The sequence below is a fragment of the Vicia villosa genome, unplaced genomic scaffold, assembly GCF_029867415.1.
Source record: "Vicia villosa cultivar HV-30 ecotype Madison, WI unplaced genomic scaffold, Vvil1.0 ctg.000303F_1_1_1, whole genome shotgun sequence".
NCBI classification, from domain to species: Eukaryota; Viridiplantae; Streptophyta; class Magnoliopsida; order Fabales; family Fabaceae; genus Vicia; species Vicia villosa.
In genome coordinates, this window is record NW_026705131.1 from 43,802 (window position 1) to 63,837 (window position 20,036).

At 35.5% G+C, this 20,036-nt stretch overlaps 2 protein-coding genes across 3 annotated transcripts; both read left to right on the plus strand.

Moving 5' to 3' along the window:
- LOC131626530 (cytochrome P450 82A3-like) lies at positions 1-2,061 on the plus strand. Its single transcript, XM_058897356.1, has 3 exons — positions 1-589; positions 796-1,151; positions 1,227-2,061. The coding sequence occupies exons 1-3, from the start codon at positions 1-3 to the stop codon at positions 1,854-1,856; spliced, it is 1,575 nt and encodes a 524-aa protein (XP_058753339.1). The 3' UTR covers positions 1,857-2,061.
- A 7,287-nt stretch (positions 2,062-9,348) lies between these two features.
- On the plus strand, positions 9,349-18,144 carry LOC131626534 (CRM-domain containing factor CFM2, chloroplastic-like). 2 transcript variants are annotated; one of them, XM_058897358.1, is made up of 13 exons: positions 9,931-10,069; positions 11,289-11,356; positions 11,649-12,177; positions 12,488-12,618; positions 13,470-13,745; positions 13,828-13,984; positions 14,130-14,422; positions 14,783-14,842; positions 14,930-14,983; positions 15,922-16,500; positions 16,635-16,863; positions 17,048-17,178; positions 17,288-18,144. In XM_058897358.1, exons 3-13 carry the CDS (start codon positions 11,835-11,837, stop codon positions 17,468-17,470), a joined length of 2,436 nt encoding a protein of 811 aa, XP_058753341.1. In that variant the 5' UTR covers positions 9,931-10,069; positions 11,289-11,356; positions 11,649-11,834; the 3' UTR covers positions 17,471-18,144. The 2 variants fall into 2 exon arrangements, with proteins under 2 accessions (XP_058753340.1, XP_058753341.1); XM_058897357.1 differs by lacking the exon at positions 11,289-11,356 and having other exon boundaries at positions 9,349-10,069.
- The last annotated feature ends 1,892 nt before the right edge of the window (positions 18,145-20,036 follow it).

The window sequence follows — 20,036 nt, forward strand, 5'->3', positions numbered from 1 at the left end:
ATGGATTTTGTTCTAAGTTTCCAAAATATCACAACAATAGTATTTCTTTTTCTACTATTCCTACTTTCTTTTTTCCATTTTCGTCCTTCCAAAGTTCTTAACAAGGGTAAAGAACCTCCCATGGCCTCAGGTGCATGGCCTATACTAGGTCATCTCTTAGTATTAGCTAGTTCTAAAACTCCACATAAAACCTTAGGCACCATGGCTAACAAATATGGACCCTTATTCACCATAAAACTTGGCACTAACCATGCTTTGGTACTAAACAATTGGGAAATGGCAAAAGAATGTTACACCATAAACGACATCGCAGTTTCGTCTCGTTCGAAACTCGTTGCAATTGAACATATAGCTTATAATCAAGCTAGTTTTGGTTTTGCCCCGTATGGTTCTTATTGGCGCGAAATGCGCAAAATTGTTAGTATATTTCTTTCGAATCGTCGAATGGAACAACTAAGTCATGTTCGAGTTATTGAAGTTAAAACTTCTATTAAAGAGCTTTTTAATGTTTGGTCTAGCACAAAGAATGATTCTGGATACTTGTTGGTGGAGATGAAGCAATGGTTCACCAAGTTGGTATTCAATATAGGTATTTAATATCATTTTAAAATTTTCATCTTTCTAAATAAAAATAATTGTATTATATTATAGAGAGAAAAATATACAGTGCAATGTCAACCAATCACCACCATGTATTCTGTCAAATCACACTGATATTTTTAACTTAATTATGTGACATGGCTGATTGATGAATCTCTATTAAATAATAGTGTAAAACTATTGTTGCATATGTAGTTTTTCAAACTATGGCTGGGAAGAGATATTTTGGTGACACAGCAGTGGTAAAAGAGAAAGAGGCACAAAAAGTTGTGGAGGCTTTAAGGAAATTCATGCATATGTTAGGAGTATGTACAATGGCTGATGCTATTCCAATTCTAAGATGGATGAAACTAGGAGTGAAAGCAATGAAAGAAACTGCCAAAGAATTGGACATAGTTTTAGATGATTGGTTAGTGGAACATCATAAGATGAAAGGTTTGGTTGAAAAGGTTGAAAGTGACCAAGATTTTATGGACATGATGATTTCAGTGCTTGATGGTGCCACAATCAATGGGTTTGATGCTGATACCATAAACAAAGCAACAACATTGGTAATGTTATATAATATTGTTTGCTAGATTTATTTCTCTTCATATTTAGAGAATATTTATTTACTTTATATGCAGGCATTAATATTGGGAGCAACTGATACAAGCACAGTTACCCTAACATGGGTAATTTGTTTATTGTTGAAAAATCCCCATGCATTAAAAAAAGTGAAAGAAGAACTCAACATTCATATTGGAGAAGAAAGAATCATAAATGAATCAGACATCAAGAAATTGGTATATCTTCAAGCAGTAGTCAAAGAGACGCTAAGGTTATATCCTCCAGGTCCTCTTTCCGCGCCTCGCGAATTCACAGAAGATTGTACTTTAGGTGGTTATCATATCAAAAAAGGAACTCGATTAATCACAAATCTTTGGAAAATTCAGACTGATCCAAGTATTTGGCCGAATCCGTTAGAGTTTAGGCCAGAACGATTTCTTACTACTCATAAAGATGTTGATGTTAAGGGTCAAGACTTCGAGTTGTTACCATTTGGGAGTGGTAGAAGGATATGTCCGGGAATATCCTTTGGTCTTCATATGATTCATTTAACTTTGGCTAATTTTTTACACTCGTTTGAAATCTCGAATGGATCTAGTGAACCTGTTGATATGAGTGAAGTTCTTGGAATGACCAATGAAAAAGCTACACCACTTGAGATTAGGGTTAAACCATATTTTTCTTCTAAGTATTATGAAACATTGTGATCAAATGATTATCTCATTATGTTCTGTAGCATAGTCTATAATTTGTATGTTAAAGTATCAAATATTGATTACTTGATTCAAACTATGCCGCTGCATTTCAAATCTGTGAACATGGAAGTAAATTCCAAATGGTGCCTGGAATCTTTTGGAGATGCAGGAGAGTTGCTTGAAATTGTCATGACTGGTCTAGATATGTAGAAATCAGTCACGGGTGAATTAGGTATCTGACATACAACAAATCTTGACAAGCATTTTTGTAAGAAAATTTAAGACAGAAAAGTTTGATACAAGTTGTTGAATGTCACATTGCAATAAACTTATCAGCAAATTCCTAATAAAGTAATTTCTTTGGCAGTAAACTCATAAGTTATCCACTAGTAAAATTCTCATACTATATTTACTTATTTGCACAAATTTTGAACAGAATAAACTACTAAAAAGAATTCAAAGTAGTGTTTTAGTTTTATGCAATGTTAAAATCTATTCAAGATCTAACTCGACCTTTTGAAATCAAGATGATAAATAAATCAAGAAATTACGTGGTAGAGATGCAAAACGAAGAAATAGATTAAACATAACACTCATGTCCTACCTAAGAATTTGCCAAAACTTTCTTTAAAAAGAAAAATTAAACTCTTTAAGATAAAAAGGAGCAGTAAGAGTAAGATTATCTTCATCGGAGAAAGATAATGGAAGGCAATCCTGTCCAATTGAGGTTGATTGGCAAGAGGTTCCCTAAATTAATTAGAGAAGAAACTAACCACCTTTTAATGCATATCCAAAATCCCTTCAACCTAGTCATCATTCACCTTAGAGAAGAAAATCTATCCACATGGGACTGTAGACCTTTTGAATGAGAAAATAGGGGAGGAGTTTAAGGTTAATAGACAAAGAGTCAAAAACTTATTTTGGGGATCCCTCAAATCATACAAGGGTCACTATGAATTTAAATGATAAATTTCATTTGTGTTGATGATAAATTTCATTTGTGTTGAAAGTCATGCTACAAGACTTTAAATAGCGCTAGTGGGAGGCATCTCAACTTAATAAATTTTTGGTTTTTGATCTAATCTGATTAGAATAGATCGTCACGGCGGCTGGATCTAGCTAGATGGACAGAATGGGGGGGGGTACCTGCAAGGTTTACAATGCCAAAGTCAGTAGCAATCAGAGAGAAAGCAAGCACAAGTTTTAGGAAGAAAGAATGGATACCTCACCCTCTAGTGAAAGAGGGTATTTATAGCCACCAGCGCTGGGTCAAGGTTTCCTAATTGGGCCAAATTCAATTGGAGGCTCACGTGCTAGAAAACTGCCTGAACTCCCTCTGCTAGGGCTGAGTCAACAGGTGGCTCACGCTTTGGGTGAGCATGGCGTAGGGTTCGGAGGTGGTTGATCGAATCCTTCGATGTTGTTTTGACCACGTGGTCTTTGCACTTGGCCACTTAGTAACGGTCACTGGGAGTCGTTGGGCCTAAGCAGATTGGGCCTGCTCGGCTAGTCAAATGGTTTGGGCCTGCTCGGCCAAAAGGTTAGCGTTGGGCCTGCTCGGCCCAGTCCGGAACAAATTATTTATTTTATTTTAGATGATAAGGTTGAAAATTGGTGAAGATCCTAACACCCTCAGAAGATTTATGTCACGCTTGTGACTGGACATGGAAGCGTGAAATTGCATCAGAATGAGAGATTGAAAAGCAATAAAAAGGGAATATTGAAAATGGATAAAAAGGAAAATTTAGGGGAGAGAGAAAGGTAGAAATTGACAACCCCAAGAGCTATGTGTGTGACATCATTAAAGTTGCTCTATTAGGTAGCGAAATAATTACTTGTCTGTCATTCATTACTGTGTTAGTAATTGCAGCAAGTTACTGCGCAATAAACCCTCAATGATTAATCTTCTCACATTCCAACTTTGGATTTCAAAATTTCACCTTACCCTCTCTCTCCTATATAAACACACAACCTCCCTTCCCATGATCATCATTTAACATCTCTTTCAATCTTGATAACTTCTCTAACCGCATCTGCATATTTCTGAACCATCATCACTCTACATTCACAAAATCTCTCAAACCTCAAAATGTCCATGGAACAAAAGATGACAAGAAAGAGAATCAAAATGTGCACCAAAAAGAGAATTTTTTTCCCCACATGCCACGTCCTTGAAATGTTATTCCTCAATTGCCACAAGTTGAAATTAAATTCCCATATTTGCCACACCTGAGACCATTGTCTCCAAACCAAATGACGACATGGTGGGCCCCCTCTAACCATGAGGGCATGTCTCCAAACCAAATGGCGACATGTTGGGCCCCATTTATTGAATTTGTATAATATAAATATATATAACAAAAATAATTTAAATAACAAAAACGAAAAAATAGAAAAAAGCTTTACTCCATCTGGTTTGGCAACATGCCTTTATGGTTAGAGGAGGTCCACCATATCGCCATTTGGTTTGGAGACATGCCCTCATGGACAGAGGGGCCCCACCATGTTGCCATTTGGTTTGGAGACAAGGGTCTCAGGTGTGGCAATCTGGGAATTTAATTTCAACTTGCGGCAATTGGGGAATAACATTTCAGGGACGTGGCATGTGGGAAAAAAATTCCCAAAAAGAACGCCACACCCTTCATCGACTATTCTGATTCAGAAAATTCTGATGTTGAAACATTCATCAACAATGATGCACACCAAAGATTCACATACTATTTTACTGCCAAGAGTGTTCATTCTGAGAGATAATTCATCTACGATATGAAGGAGGATAACTTAGGTCTTATTGATGACATAGGGCGTATCATAACTAGTCATAAATGGAGGAAATTCTGCAAACACCCCATCTCGTACAACATTCAAATTGTGAAGGAGCTATACTCCAACATAGTTGACACTTCAAGTAAAAGGCTAGAGGTGATTGTGAGTGGAACTAAGGTGCAATACTCTAAACCAGATATCAATATGATGTTGGGGGTTAAAAATGTATGGGATACGTACCAAAGATTATTGGAGATCATTGAGGATCAAGACCTAGATGTTCTAAAGGACTTACTCTGTAATCCAGGAACCAAGTGGATAGAGACTAATAAGAGTTCTGACAAGACAATTTTAAGGATAGACCTCCGTCTGAAGCCCTAACTGTGGTAGTGTTCTTTAAACCCTACTGCGCATAATGAGACAATCAACAAAAAAATATTGGTTCTGCTACACTGCATCACAAAATTCAGAACATATCTTAGGAGAAGTGTTGAATGAGGACGAGGAAAATCACCAAGAGAACCATTCTGAAAGGAGTGACGAATCAAAAGATAACTTGGAAAAGAAGAAAGGCAATAAGAAGGTGTCTTTCAAGAAATAGCCAAAGAAAAGCTCTGGCGTGTCTGAAGAGGACATCCTCGAAAAGCCCAAAAAGAAAACAAGGAGCCCCGTGAAGACAGTTCCTAAAGAATCAGTCCCATTAAATGAGTTTGATATCAACGAACCATCAGAAGTAAAGACGAATGATGATGATGATGATGGTAGGACAATCAATGAGTTGATTAAGCCAGTGACCAAAGATGGTAAGGATTTGAATAAAAATGAAGCTGTTAAAAAAGAAAGGACCGAGGAAGGTGACCAATTGGAAGCTGACACCATTGTAAGTGAGGAAGAAGAGCATGTTATGGAAAAAGAGAAAGCTGGAGAAGAAAAGCAAGGGAATGACAATGAAGAAAATGAAGAAACTGACACAAAAAAGTTGTTGCTAAGGACTCCTCAGGAGATTCTGAAAAGGAGTCTAAACATGATAAGAATGCTGAATGAGAGAACCCAAAATAACCTCTGCATGACCCACTCATGCAAGATGTCGCCAACCCTGCAAAAGACAAAACCATAGGGAAACCTCATAGTCCAACTCTGCTGAGAGTCCAACCAAAGTGAAAAGCCCAATAAAGTTGAAGAGACCACTCCAGAAGTCTTTGGTGACACTTCTAAGAAGGTGAAATAAGCGAAAAGGAAAAATTAAGACGTATGCACATGACAAAGAAGTGGTGAAGAAAAGGAAGAAGCCGTACCAGGACAAAGCTACCAGAAAAAGCAGCAGGCTTTAGGCCTAATTGACATTTCAACTTTATCACAATTTTTTAATTTAAGTATGAAAATTTTGAATTTCTCCTTTCTGATGTACCGGGGCTCATCAAATTGACAGTGAAGACATTGTCCTTACTTTTAGTTTGGGGTGAAGGAACCTCTAGTTTAAATAAAATAGTTTATGTTTGCTGCTGTCTGTACTTGGCCATTTTAAATCAATGAATCATCCTGCTGTTTTGTTTTGTTGTTGTGTTGTTGTTGTTGATTTTGTTTAAAATAATAATAATATAATGAAATAAAAAAACCAACTTCATCTCTTAAATATCACAATTTCTAAGAGCTTGGGAGACTTCTGATTGGACCGCTTGCAAAATTAGAAACAATGTCTTGATAATAAGAAAAATAATGCACCTGCTTGTGATTTTATGATAACCCCTGTTGCGCCAGAAGTAGTCAGGAAAGTAGTTAGCCTCTTAAGAAATTTGAATTGTTTTAAAATATGGAATAAGATTCATTATAGGATTTAGTTTACGGGAGGAAACACTATTGCTTAAGGTTAGCATAAGGATACAATGCATTTGTAAATAAACACACAAGGTGTACCAAAAAGAATGAAAAATGTCAATGAGCATTACAAATAAAGTTCATGTGTATAAAATTGGAGGAACAAGTGTTTGTTCCTGAAACTGGAGGAACAATGGGTTTCTTCACCATTAGTAACATGTTGGACTCATTATAAGTGAGATCTCATTAGGTGAAAAGGTGGAGCGCCTATAAAGACTAATAATAATAATAATAATAATAATAATAATAATAATAATAATAATAATAATAATAATAATAATAATAATAATAATAATAATAATAATAATAATAATAATAATAATAATGAAAGTGGAAGCTTCAAGTTCAAATTGAACTAAAACCCGAGAGCCAAAAAGTTAATCCCCCCTTCTAAATTTGAAAGAATGCAACCTTGAAACATAAGATAGAATACTCAAACTAGGATTTAGGATGACTATTTTAACTGAAGACTTCTGAAATGACATGCATCATCAGGAAGCACACATACACACACTAACATGACTAAATTATAAAGATATTGGGTTGTGCCAATTTTTGGATATGGTCCCCTTAGATAGATTCTGTGTTGTAAAGGATTGAGGAAAATAAAAAATTTCTTTCTTATATTATCTATTGCATCACTTGGGGACAAATAATGATTCAAGTTTGGAGAAGTGATAACTCACATTTTATGAGTTATTATAGACTTTAACATTTGAGTTTAGTTTTTTAATTCAGTTGTTTAATAGTTTAATTTAGTGATTTTTTGTTTTTGTTTTTTGAGTAGCCAGTTTTATTACGAGTCATGTGGTTATTGCATCCTGAATCCAGGTACCACATGTTGGTTTGCTCAGTGTTCGACTGAGTGTTGGCAATGAGTAGCACATCCTTAGAGTCAATATCTCTTGCACGTGCATATTGCGCTTCATCACTATCTTTCGTTCGAGCTTCCTTCTTTCTTCGATAGTCCCGAGCATAATGGCCAAATCCTTAACACTTGTAACATTGCATATCCTTCATGTCAACTTTCTTCCCATAATACTTGTTGCATATGCATTTCTTTGAAGAATCAGAGTGATAATTTAAATTCTTGCTTGACTTCTTATCATTAACAAGATTTTTCCCCTACTTCGCCTTCTCTTTCACAAAATTCTTGGTGAATTTTGCTTGCAGTGCCTGTTCAGCCATCTTCTCCTTTTCCGAGTTTCTTTGCTTCAGCCTCATTTCATGAGCCTCTAGTGAAGCTTGAACTTCTTCCAACTTCATCTTAGTTAGGTTCTTGGACTCTTCAGTTGACACTACAATGTAATCAAAATTTGCAGTCAGAGATCTCAACACTTTCTCAATCTTATACAAATCGTTGATTGATTCACCACATGACTTCATCTTGTTTGTCAACAACATCACAAATGAAAAGTATTCTAAGACAGATTCATCTTCCTTCGTCTGAGTCATCTCGAATTGCTTTCTTAACGTCTGTAACTTCACCCTTTTCAATTTTTCATCTCCGACATATAAGTTCTTTAACTTGTCCCTCGCTCCTTTAACTATCTCCTTTTTTATTATCTTCTCGAACACGTTAGGATCAACACACTGGTGAATCGCGAATAAAGCTTTTCCATCTTTCTTTCTTTGATCCTTATGCCCAACTTTTTGAACATCATTAACCTTCGCTTACAATGTCGGTACTCTGTCACTCACGATTTCAACCACATCTTGAAATCTGAAGATGACCTTTATCTACACAACACACCTCTAGTAGTTCTCACCTTTGAAAACCTCTAGATTCGCTGAAATTTGCGTGTGTTATGTTTCTGTTTGCCATTTCAAATTCTCTTTGAATCCAACACGGACTTTGATACCAATTTGTTTGGAAAAAAGGATTTTCAAGAAAGATGAGAGAAAATAGAGAAAAACGATAAACTGAATTTCTGAAAAACTAAGTCTTTATTGAGTATGTTGTTATTTACATCACACTATGTCGTTTATATAGGTAATTAAAACCCAGACCCAAAACTCTACAAATCGACCTAAGCACAAAATATACAAAGTTATATTTTAACTCTATCATAACAGCTAAATGTTGTATTCGACTTTGTCGAATACAACTGACTCCTACACCATCGACTAGCTACTTCAACATAGTCGCATGCTAGCTTTCGACAAAACATCAGATTACAACTTCTAACAACATGCAACTTCAAAAGACGATGATGTGAGAACTATGTTCTCGATATTAGGTCAGCATCATATCAAAGACCCAATCGAGTTAGACGTTATTTGTTTGAACTTGATTAGTTCCAAAATATTTGATGAAATTACAGTGTCCATAGTTGAATTGGCAAAAAATAATTAATTTGTATCTTATATAATTTTTTTTGTTTAATTAATAGTGATGTATTTTATTATGTTAGCATTCTTGACGTATTATTTTTGAGATTAAAGGTAGTACATTATTTGTGTTTGTGTAAAGAGTTTTACACTATCAACCAATAGGTTTATAACATTTACTCATATCATGTTAGGATTTTAAAATTAAAAGTGTGATTTGACAGTGGGATATATGTTTATGATTGATTGATAATATAAAATAATATATTTTTTCTCATTATTTTTAAAATTTAATTTTGAGTTCATTATTTTTTCTTTCGATTCACCAAATTTGATTTGAGAATTTATATAACATGATTTTAATTTGAAAATTTTGAAGAATACTTTTCAATTTTCAAGAAGCATTTGTCTGAAAAAAAAAATTCACAACATTTATTATTCCGTATCTAATTAAAATTCTCAATATACATAACACTATTTTTTTCAAAATTTGAAATTGTCCTTATTATCAAAGATGAAAATATTTGAAAATATCGTGCATTTTTTTTATCTTTATAGAGTCTCGTTATCCTCCAACATGAAACAGAAACTACCATGAAATGTTGCTTCCCGCTACTAACTTCCACACCTTCACTCCATCATCTCCATTCTTCTCCTTCCCCTTTCATTTCCCCAATTCGAAAACCCTAACCCCAACCCCCGCCAAATTCATCGTTCGAAGCTCCGTTTCCAAATCCCGAACCCTTCCCAAATCCGCAATCCAACGAATCGCCGACAAACTCCACTCCCTCGGCATCACCACCGATCAATCCACATCCACATCCACCTCCACTTCCACAAATGCCGGTGAAATCTTCGTTCCGTTGCCACACAACCTCCCGAAGCACCGCGTAGGGCATACACTCGACCTCAGTTGGAGCACGCCGGAGAATCCAGTCCCACTTCCTGGAAAAGGAATTGAGAAATTGAGCGAGAATGAGGTGGAGAGACAGCGATTGGAGAAGGAGAAGGCGAGGCAGGAGAAGAGAAGGAGAGTTCCTACGCTTGCGGAGCTGAGTCTGACTGATGGGGAGATTTTGAGATTGACGAAGTTAGGGTTTGAGATGAAGCAGAAGATTAAAGTTGGGAAGGCTGGGGTGAAGGAAGGGATTGTTAATGGAATTCATGAACGGTGGAGGCGCTCTGAAGTTGTGAGGATTATTTGTGAGGATCTTTGTAGAACTAATATGAAAAGGACTCATGATATATTAGAGGTATAATTTTAATAATTAAGTGAAATTTTTATAGTTTTTCACTATTTTGCTTTGATTTTACTTGCTTGGATGAATGGGGAGATTAGTGATACTAATAATCAACACGGACACCCTGAACATGACATTGGAACCGATACGGCAACACCAATAAAAATTTAAAAAATGAATAAATTAAAGGTAATCACAAATGTGGACACTGACAACACGCTTTTTTGCGTTGGTGCTATGCTACATAGCTAATCAATAAAATCGGGTTAGTGTTGTGAGAAATGAACGTACTTTGTGTTGAGTAAGGAACTACCAAGCACATAGCCACAAACACGGTCACTGGCCACATACACTATCAATCATTATGTATACACTAAAACTAATTTTAAATATTGAAATAGAAATGATGGATTGTGACTACATATGTCAATGTCGTATATCTGATGTATTGGTGTGGAAGCATGAACACTTTAAACTTTGAAGTTATGTGGTATGAGTATTATATATCTGTGTTGAAAGTTGGAATCCAGATTCATGTCTGAAAAGAAACTACATAGGGATATATTTTGGATGTTTTAGTTAGTCTTAAATGATTATATATACATCTTTGTGTAAACAAGTATTAACATTTTGGTATCATGGAAACCAGTTTTAGAATTTAATATTATGTGACAAAATGATAAAGTATGATTGACCGTTTGATGTAAGAGTTTGTTTGCACCTTGATGACTTTGTAAGAAGCATAATGCCACAAGGATAACAACATATATGGTTTTATATCAATAGTAATTGCATTTAATTTTTAAATATTGACTCTTTTATTTAATTAATTTATTATTATTATCTTATAATCTTATCTATGTTCCTTTTCATGTTTGTGTTTTGTACGCGGACATATATGTTAGGAAAACTTTGCTCTCTCTTTTTTGTACATATATTTTGAGCTAAAATGCTGTATGTCCCACATAACTGTAAGTGATTATTCAAAATCCTATGTTGTTCAAACTGTGCAACAAACCCATAAAGTTACCAAAACTGTGCATGTCGACTTCTTAGAGTATCTCCAATGGTGCATCTAAATTGTGGCTGCTTATTTCATTTTTGATGGATTTTATCACGCCGCATCAAGTTTGACAACTTTCCACTCCAATGATGTCACTCTTTAAGAACTCAATGAGTCCTTCAACCTTATATGCTATTCACGGAAACCATATTTTAATGTTAAAAACAGGTTGCGCTTATATAAGAATAGCTTCTGCTAGTGATCGTGATAGTTGCTAAGAACCAGATACGAACCTTGTAAGCATAAAATTGTTTTCTTATTATTCATGTTACTTATTGTTTTGTAGATATACTGAAGGATATCGTAAAACAACTTTTTTTTTGCTTTTCCTTCTATACTTCTTATTGACAAAATACATCCTCATTTTCACTATATTTTCTGTTTTCAACGTTTTGTACGAAAAACAGAGAAACTATTGTGTTTGGTTTTGAGAAAACAATTTCTTTTACTTTTCATCCATCCAATATGATTAGGGAGCCCTATGTACAATAATCTGATTATAGCTTATAATATTTTTGTCATTGTCAGAGAAAAACTGGAGGACTTGTTGTTTGGAGATCTGGAAGTAAGATAATATTGTACAGAGGGATTGATTATAAGTATCCTTACTTCCTATCAGATAAAGTTTTGAGAGATGATAACAGTGATGATGCTTTGCTACATGTGGATGGCGATGATAAAAATTGTGATGAAAGAGAGAGCCATTTGTCTGATATGAATTCAACCACACATGATGGGCAAAGTTCAAACTTCAAAACTATTAAATCAGCTTTGGTACAAGGAGTTGGGGCTCCCAATAAAGTTAGATTTCAATTGCCAGGTGAAGCAGAGCTTTTGGAAGAAGTAGACAGCTTATTAGAGGGACTCGGGCCTCGATTTACTGATTGGTGGGGGTTTGATCCTGTGCCTGTTGATGCTGATCTTTTACCTGCTGTTATTCCTGGATTTAGGCACCCTTTTCGCCTACTTCCATATGGTGTGAAGTCTAATCTAACAGATGACGAATTGACTTCATTGAAGAGACTTGGCAGACCTTTACCATGCCATTTTGCATTAGGTCAGTTTGTCCTACATTTCCTAACTGACTATATTTTGTTCCAGGGTGCATCTGGAATAACATGTTTACAATTTAGCTGAGATTATTTTATGGCATGAGTACTTATGTTTAGAGTATGGGTGTGCTTATAAAAAAACCCTATGACACATTCCTAAGTTCTTTTTGAGCTTATTTCAACGTGCTCTCAAAAATAGCGTACGAAAACAACATATAACATATATGACAACAATTTACCCTTATTCCATCTTCAAATATAGAAATAGTTTATAGGGAAACACATAATTTATTTTACTGTTCTTTTGTTTTACAGGTAGAAACAGGAAACTTCAAGGAGTGGCTGCTGCGATTATCAAACTCTGGGAAAGATGTGAGATTGTCAAGATTGCAGTAAAAAGAGGTGTGCAGAATACAAGCAATAAGATAATGGCTGAAGAGCTTAAGGTCAGTCATTGTTTTTGCTTAATATTTTCAAATTTATGAAATTTTGTACTTATGGTTTTAAATTTAATATAATGGTAAAAGGAAGTGTATAATTATAACCTGTCTGTCATAGCTACACGTGCTCTTTTTGGTGCCATGTTTGTGTTACAACTTTCAATCAATGTCACTTGTAAAATCATTCGGAATATTGAGTACCAAGGATATGTTACCTTTGATGGCAATGAGTTCCCATCTGAGTCATGTTACAACATTCTTGCCGGTGGTTGAAGTGAAGAATCTTTGATATTGTCGTTAACTTGCATATTAATTTCATCCTTACTTGGTATATAATAGTTAAGCTTGCTCTCCTTGGTTTAGATGGTCACATAATTCACTGGTTTAATTTGTTGAGCGTCTCGTGACCATATTATGTGAATGCTTGAAGCGTCTAACCTACCAGTAGCTCATGGACTACGAATCCAAGGGTTTGTGTTTTCATTGTGGGAGAAGTCTTACCTCTTGCATTAGTGCTCAAAGAAGCAGTAGTACCTTTTAGTTTTTGGGAATAATGAGAAGACTATAAACAAAGATGGCGAGATTCCATTCATCTTGGAGTTGTTATGGTTAAACCATCTTTTAGTATCCCTTGACATTTTAGTTTATCTACATTTCTCCTTTTTAGTTCAAAGAATTGAGCAAAATAATATCTCAATTTGGGCTCTGGGCCTAACCTATCCCCACAAATCCATTTCGTAGGACCACAATTAAGGTGGCTTTCCAACATAATACAAAGATCCATACAACAATAACAACGAATTCTATCACACCATTATATCTTGATTTCAGTTAATAAAAGATCTACTTCTCTGCAGTATCTGACTGGAGGAACTCTCCTGTCTCGGAATAAAGAAGTTATTGTCATTTATAGAGGAAAGGACTTCTTGCCTGCTGCGGCTTCTTCAGCAATTCAAGAGAGGAGGAATGTTTTAATAAATAAAGTGAAAGCTGAAAACAACTCATCAGTTACATCCTCTTCACATTCTGAAGGAAGGGATATGACACTCCCTAAAGATAAAGAAATCATTGAAAAACGAATATTGGCGAAGGCTAACGAAGCTATTAAAAGGACTACCATCAAATTGTCACAGGTATGATTTCATTAGCAAGTTCCAATTTTTTGTTTCTCACTTGTTACTTTAGAGTTACTGGTGGTATAGCTTTCACATGCAGGCATTAGAGAGGAAAGAAAAGGCTGAAAAACTTCTAGAAAAACTGGAAAGAGCTGTGAGTCCTCAAGAACAAGAAATAGATAAAGAGGGTATTACTCAAGAAGAGAGATACATGTTGCGGAGAATTGGCTTGAAGATGCAGCCCTTCTTGTTGCTAGGTGACTCTAAATATGTTTGAAAATCAGTTATAGATAGTTGATTATAATTTATTGGCTTTATTGTATCCATGGAAGTAAACTGTTGACACCTTTAAAGCTATCTAAAATATTTGACTTTGATAAAATTGATTCCTGACATTCTCAGGAAGACGAGGGGTTTTTGATGGAACAGTGGAAAATATGCATCTTCATTGGAAGTATCGTGAACTTGTGAAGATACTATGTAAGCATGGAAGCCTAGAATATGTCCACCAGACAGCTCAGACCTTGGAGGCAGAAAGTGGTGGAATATTAGTAGCAGTAGAGAGAGTCAGCAAGGGCTATGCAATCATTGTTTATCGTGGAAAGAATTATAGTAGGCCTGATACTTTGAGGCCGCGGACACTTCTAAATAAAAAACAAGCATTGAAGCGTTCTATAGAGGCACAACGCCATCAGGTAAAATTGCCATAATTGACTGGAATTTGACTAGTTGTGTTGGAGTGTTAGATAATTTGGTATCTACATTTCCTTTGTGAAAAGAGAATAAGGGTAGGGTGAAAGAGAGTATAGTATTATTTGCATAGTAAACAATGTTAAAAACTTTATCTAGAAAAGAGCACATCCAACTTTTATGTGGTAGTTTATTGGTGTTAGTCTTATGTTAAAGCAGTGCCTGACTGCCTTACAAGTGACTGCTTCATTTTGGTGTGGATTTTCTTTGTTAATTTTTATTTATTTTGAAAAAGGAATTGTCTGCTAGAATTATATAATTTATATGATATAAATATCACCACCTTATTCCTTTCAATCTTGCAGGCATTGAAGCTTCATGTTTTGAAGTTAGATAAGAACATAAATGAATTGAAACTTCAAATGGTGAGTGGTCCTTACTTTTATTATGTTCTTGAAATACTTATTCCCTTCAATCTCTATTGTAAAATGTTAAATTATTCATCTTAATAGGCCAAAGATGAGGCTAGCAGTAAAGAGATAGCTGAAGAGTTGAGATCTGACTTGGTGAGCTATCTTGCATTGCATCTTTATCTTTATTTCTATAATGATAGAAACTGGTACCAAACATAGAAATATAATAGAAATAACTTTCTTCTATTGATGATAGAATAGGATTACACAATGGACTCCCAAGAAGTTCAAGAGTCTAGGGTCTCTCCCTTCCAAGATTTTGAGAGAGAGAGAGAGAGAGAGAGAGAGAGAGAGAGAGAGAGAGAGAGAGAGAGAGAGAGAGCTTGGTCTCTCTCTTAACCAGTATCTAGGCCCGCTTAATTGCCTACTGACTTTTCCTTCCATTTCACTATTTATTCAACAACTGTCTAATAGTATTAGTAACTGCTACCTGATATAATAACTGACCCCTAATAACATAATTACCACAACCTAGTAACATAATAACACTAATAAGATGTCAACATATAACAATCTCCATCCCTTTTTACAAATATGAAAATTAGTATTTTTGGTAAATCAGGCCAATAGGTATATGCAAATGCAAGTACAGTACACTCTAGATGTTTATGGTTAATGGCTGAACTCAATTCTTTCCTGCCTTTTTCTTTAAAGTATGGCCTATAAGATGTTAATATTCAAGGCTACAATATTTTATCATGACTCATGTGACTTGAGCTATATCTATTCTTATGAGAAATACATATTTTTATCACAACTTAGCCAAGACTAAGCACATAGTTTAAGAGAGTTTCTTAATTTTTGGTATTGGGGATGGACAATGTAAAAATTGAAAAGGACGAGTGTTTATGAATTGTAGAGGTTAATGAGACTTATGATTCCAATGATGTTACTTGTATTGTTCTCTAAATAATGATTTTTGAAATATTTTTTGATGTGATTCAAAACTAGACAAACATGAAGCTAGTTCAAATTCCATAAATAGCAATTCTCCAAAAGAATCTTTTATTGACAATCAACTACCTATGCAGGAGCAACACATTGAGCTGATTGATGGTGGTGGAGCACGTCATAACCAACATGAAGCTAGTTCTATTTCCACAAATTACAATTCTCCAAAAGAAGCTTCTGTTGACAATCAACAACCTACACAAGAGCAACACATTAGGCTGATTGATAGGGATGGAGTGACTCAAGACAAACTTGAAGCTACTTCAAATTCAACAAATTGCAATTCTCCAAAAGAAACTTCTGTTGACAATCAACAACCTACACAGGAGCAGCACATTGAGCTGATTGATAGTGGTGGAGCACATCAAGACAAACATGAAGCTAGTTCTAATTCCATAAATTGCAATTCTCCAAAAGAAGCTTCCGTTGACAATCAACAACTTACGAAGGAGCAGCACATTGAACTGATTGATAGTGATGGAGTGCTTCAAGACAAACATGAAGCTAGTTCAAATTCCACAAATTGCAATTCTCCAAAAGAAGCTTCTGTTGACAATCAACAACCTACACAGGAGCAGCACATTAGGCTGATTGATAGTAGTGGAGCACACCAAGGTGAACCAGATTTCGGGGGCCGTTTGGTTCATCCAGAAAGACAGGCAAGTTTATCATGTTTTGAATGATAAAAAATGAAAATGTTGATCTCAATCTTATGGATTATCATATGGTGATATCAGGGTTTCTTCTGACTTTTTTTTGGTTATTGATATGGTTAAATTAATATGGATTTCAGGTTGATGAAACGAGTGATTTTGTGGTTGATACTGGGTATGGTGTCTCTAATAACAAAGCAATGGAAGCATTAATTTCATCATCCAAAAGTGATCCTGAACCATCAGCTCCAGTGATAAATAAGAGTTCAAATGAGTTTCCTTCTAGATCTTCGTATCTTTCCAACAGAGAGAGACTTCTTCTCCGAAAGCAGGCCTTAAGGATGAAAAATCGACTTGACATTGCCATAGGTAATTAATTTTCAGCTCTATTTTCATTTTGCTAGAGTTTTTTCCTCCACTTGGTAAATCTTCATCGATGTCATCACCCTGAAAATTTCAATTTATGAATTGTATATTGGTGGAAGTATCCTAATTGGAAGGAATACTTAATCTCTTTTTTTTCTCATCATCCATGGCCATATTTTCTTCTCAGGAAAGAGCAATATTGTAACTGGTCTTGCAAAAGCAATCAAGGATCACTTCCAGAGGATCCCTTTTGTCATAGTTAATGTCAAAGGAAGGGCAAAAGGGACCTCAGTTCATGAATTGGTGTCCAAGCTAGAGGTCTCGCATGATAAGATTCATCCCCTTTTTCTTTTCACATAGAATTATCTGTCTTAATCAATAAGTATTCTCTAAATCCTCAAATTTACTTTACCTATTGTTCTTACAGCAAGCAACAGGTGGAGTTTTAGTCTCTCAGGAGCCTAGCAAAATCATACTTTACAGGGGTTGGGGGGCAGGATCGAATCCTGGTACTAATTTAAATATAAATGATAGTAAAGAAGAAGGAGCAAAGCCGAGCGTGTCTCCTGAACTATTGGAAGCTATCAGAATTGAATGTGGATTGCTGTAACAAACAGAACATTGCAACTCTTTACTGATCAAGTCCACAAACAAATTGCCATAATTTTTTTTTCTTTAACACTGGTTGTGGCAGAAGGACTGTTACTGTATGATTTATAGAAAGATTATGAAGTCATTGAGAGGCCAATTGTTGGTAGCAAATGATTGATATTAAAAACTGAGGGTGTCAATGTCATAAACGTTTGATGATAATGGGAAGGAAAACACCAGAGAGGAACTGAAAAAGAAATACTATTGCAACCAGTAAGAAATAGACAAGGGAGAGCTTAGTCTCGAAGTGATTTTCGTGTCCTTAAATGAACATTTGTTTTCCCCTGGGATTGAACATAAATGTTTCATGTAATAGATCCCAGTTATTCTCTCATTCCCATGCCATGTGTCTTTTTTCTCTGCAATGCCTTATTCAGTTCGAAAAGTGAATGAAGTTGAATGGGTATTGATTTGGTGGGGTATTAAAATAGGAAAATATGTAAATATAGCACAGGTAAAAACGAGGATGGTAAAAGAAGAAGAATCACAAACTGAACGTGGAACTAAACAAGTGATTTGTATTCCACTGTTTACAGTTATCATTCATTCTTGTTGTTCAGTTGTCTAGTCATTTCTGGAACTTTTCTCATTAAGTTGCAATACTTTTATAGACCAAGAACAAATTTAGTGGTACTGCTAATATTATCTTTGGTCCTATTAAGAAGTTTACTGAAGAATCAATATAAAGAAAACAAGTCATTATTTTTTTAGAGTTCCTTCCGCTGCCTTTTTTTAGAATAAGTAATTTAAAGACAAACTTCCTTCCATTCCATTGCCTTTTCCCATAATACATTGATCGAAACACAATTCTCCATATCTCAAATCCTTTCTCCATTTTAAAATTACATTTTTTCTTTTTGGAATTCAACTTGTAAACTTTATTCAACACAAGTGTTGTGGATTAAAAAGAGAAAGTGGTGAGATATGCAACCTCAAGCTCGAAAAAAGAAAGTGGATTCAAAAAAGAAAGTGGTGGAATTTGTTAATAGGCTAAAATCAAAGTGAAGGCAGTAGGTTAGAGACCATTTTTATGACCTTAAATATTCTACCGTGTGTAGTGAATAATGGGGATAAACCGTAAGAGATTAAACCAGATAAGGCAATTGCTGCACCATTTTTGTATTTTTTTTTTTGTGTTTAGACCACTAACAATGTATTGGAGCGGTAGAACAAGGTTGGACTTTGTATTGTTTATATTTTTTATATATTAAAAATAATGATTTTACAATTTTAAATTTGAACCATTAATACATTTAGGCAATTTCTGAATCCACCCTTTAATACTCTAAGGTACCTATCGCAATTTTATTTATACCCTTTACTTTCGAAGATACATATTAGGAAACACTTTTTTTTTACTAAAAATTGTTTTTTTTTTCCGGAGCTACGTCTATGGATGTATTTTAAATAATAACTTTGAGAAAAATTCAACTTAATTCAGTTCAGGGAAATTTTTGTAGATGTAGCTCTGAAACGTCTTAAATCTAGAATGCTCCGTAGATGTACCTCCGGAATATTCTTCTATATTTTAAAATTTAAACCAACTATATTTCACTCCAAAACTCCTATTTTATTTTATTTGCAACAAAATAATATATCAAAGTATAGTACATCAAAATAGTGATATGTCTACTCATCAAAATAATATATCATATACATCGTCAAAATAGTCATCTGTCATAAGCATCATCAAAAAATAGTACAATCAATGTATGTGGAAAATAAACATCAAAATAATCAGCACATTCACTACTGTGTGTGCCAGACAACATTTGTATCGTCTCCTCTGCCTCTAGCGTCTCCTTTGCGCCTACCACCCCCTCTGCCGCCTCCTCTACCTCTACCGTCTACTATTTCACCCGTCCTGCAAGATGTCTGCGGTACACAAGTGCCCCCTGTGCCACCTCGATAATGTCATCCAGTATACGCCATACACCAGACCCCTCAGGGAAGAAACCTGCCTTAATGCTTGTCCGCCCTATCTTAACTATCTGACGACAGCGAAGCAGAACATCCTAGGTGTGGTTCAACTGAGACTGCTGCTCCTGTAATGTCTCCTGATGAGCTGGTATGGACGGTGATCCCTCTACAGTGGGGACCATGTAGGGGTGTGAGACTGAAGAACCACATGATGTACCCATCAATGTAGCTCCAGTCTCTCTCTGCTATGGTCGCCCGAGCCTCGTCCAGCACCATGTGGTTATGATAGTAAATATCTCATCTATCTGCCTACGGGTCAAGCCGAGAGGAGCGGAGATAGAAGGGTGGCGGAGTATCGTCTAAAAGTAGCCGAACTGCCGCATGACACACTCTGGAAGATATAGAATAGTGATGGTCAAACTATATGCCAACCATCTAGAGAATAATGCAATGTCATTAAACGGGTGCATCGCACGGTGAGCAACATAGACGTCGTAGTGGGTGTCCTCAGTAACCATGCGATCCAGATAAACTCTCTAAGAGTCCGCCGTCTGGTTCCCTCTCATGGGGATGAAGGCACGAGCACGTGGCCAATCATCGATGTA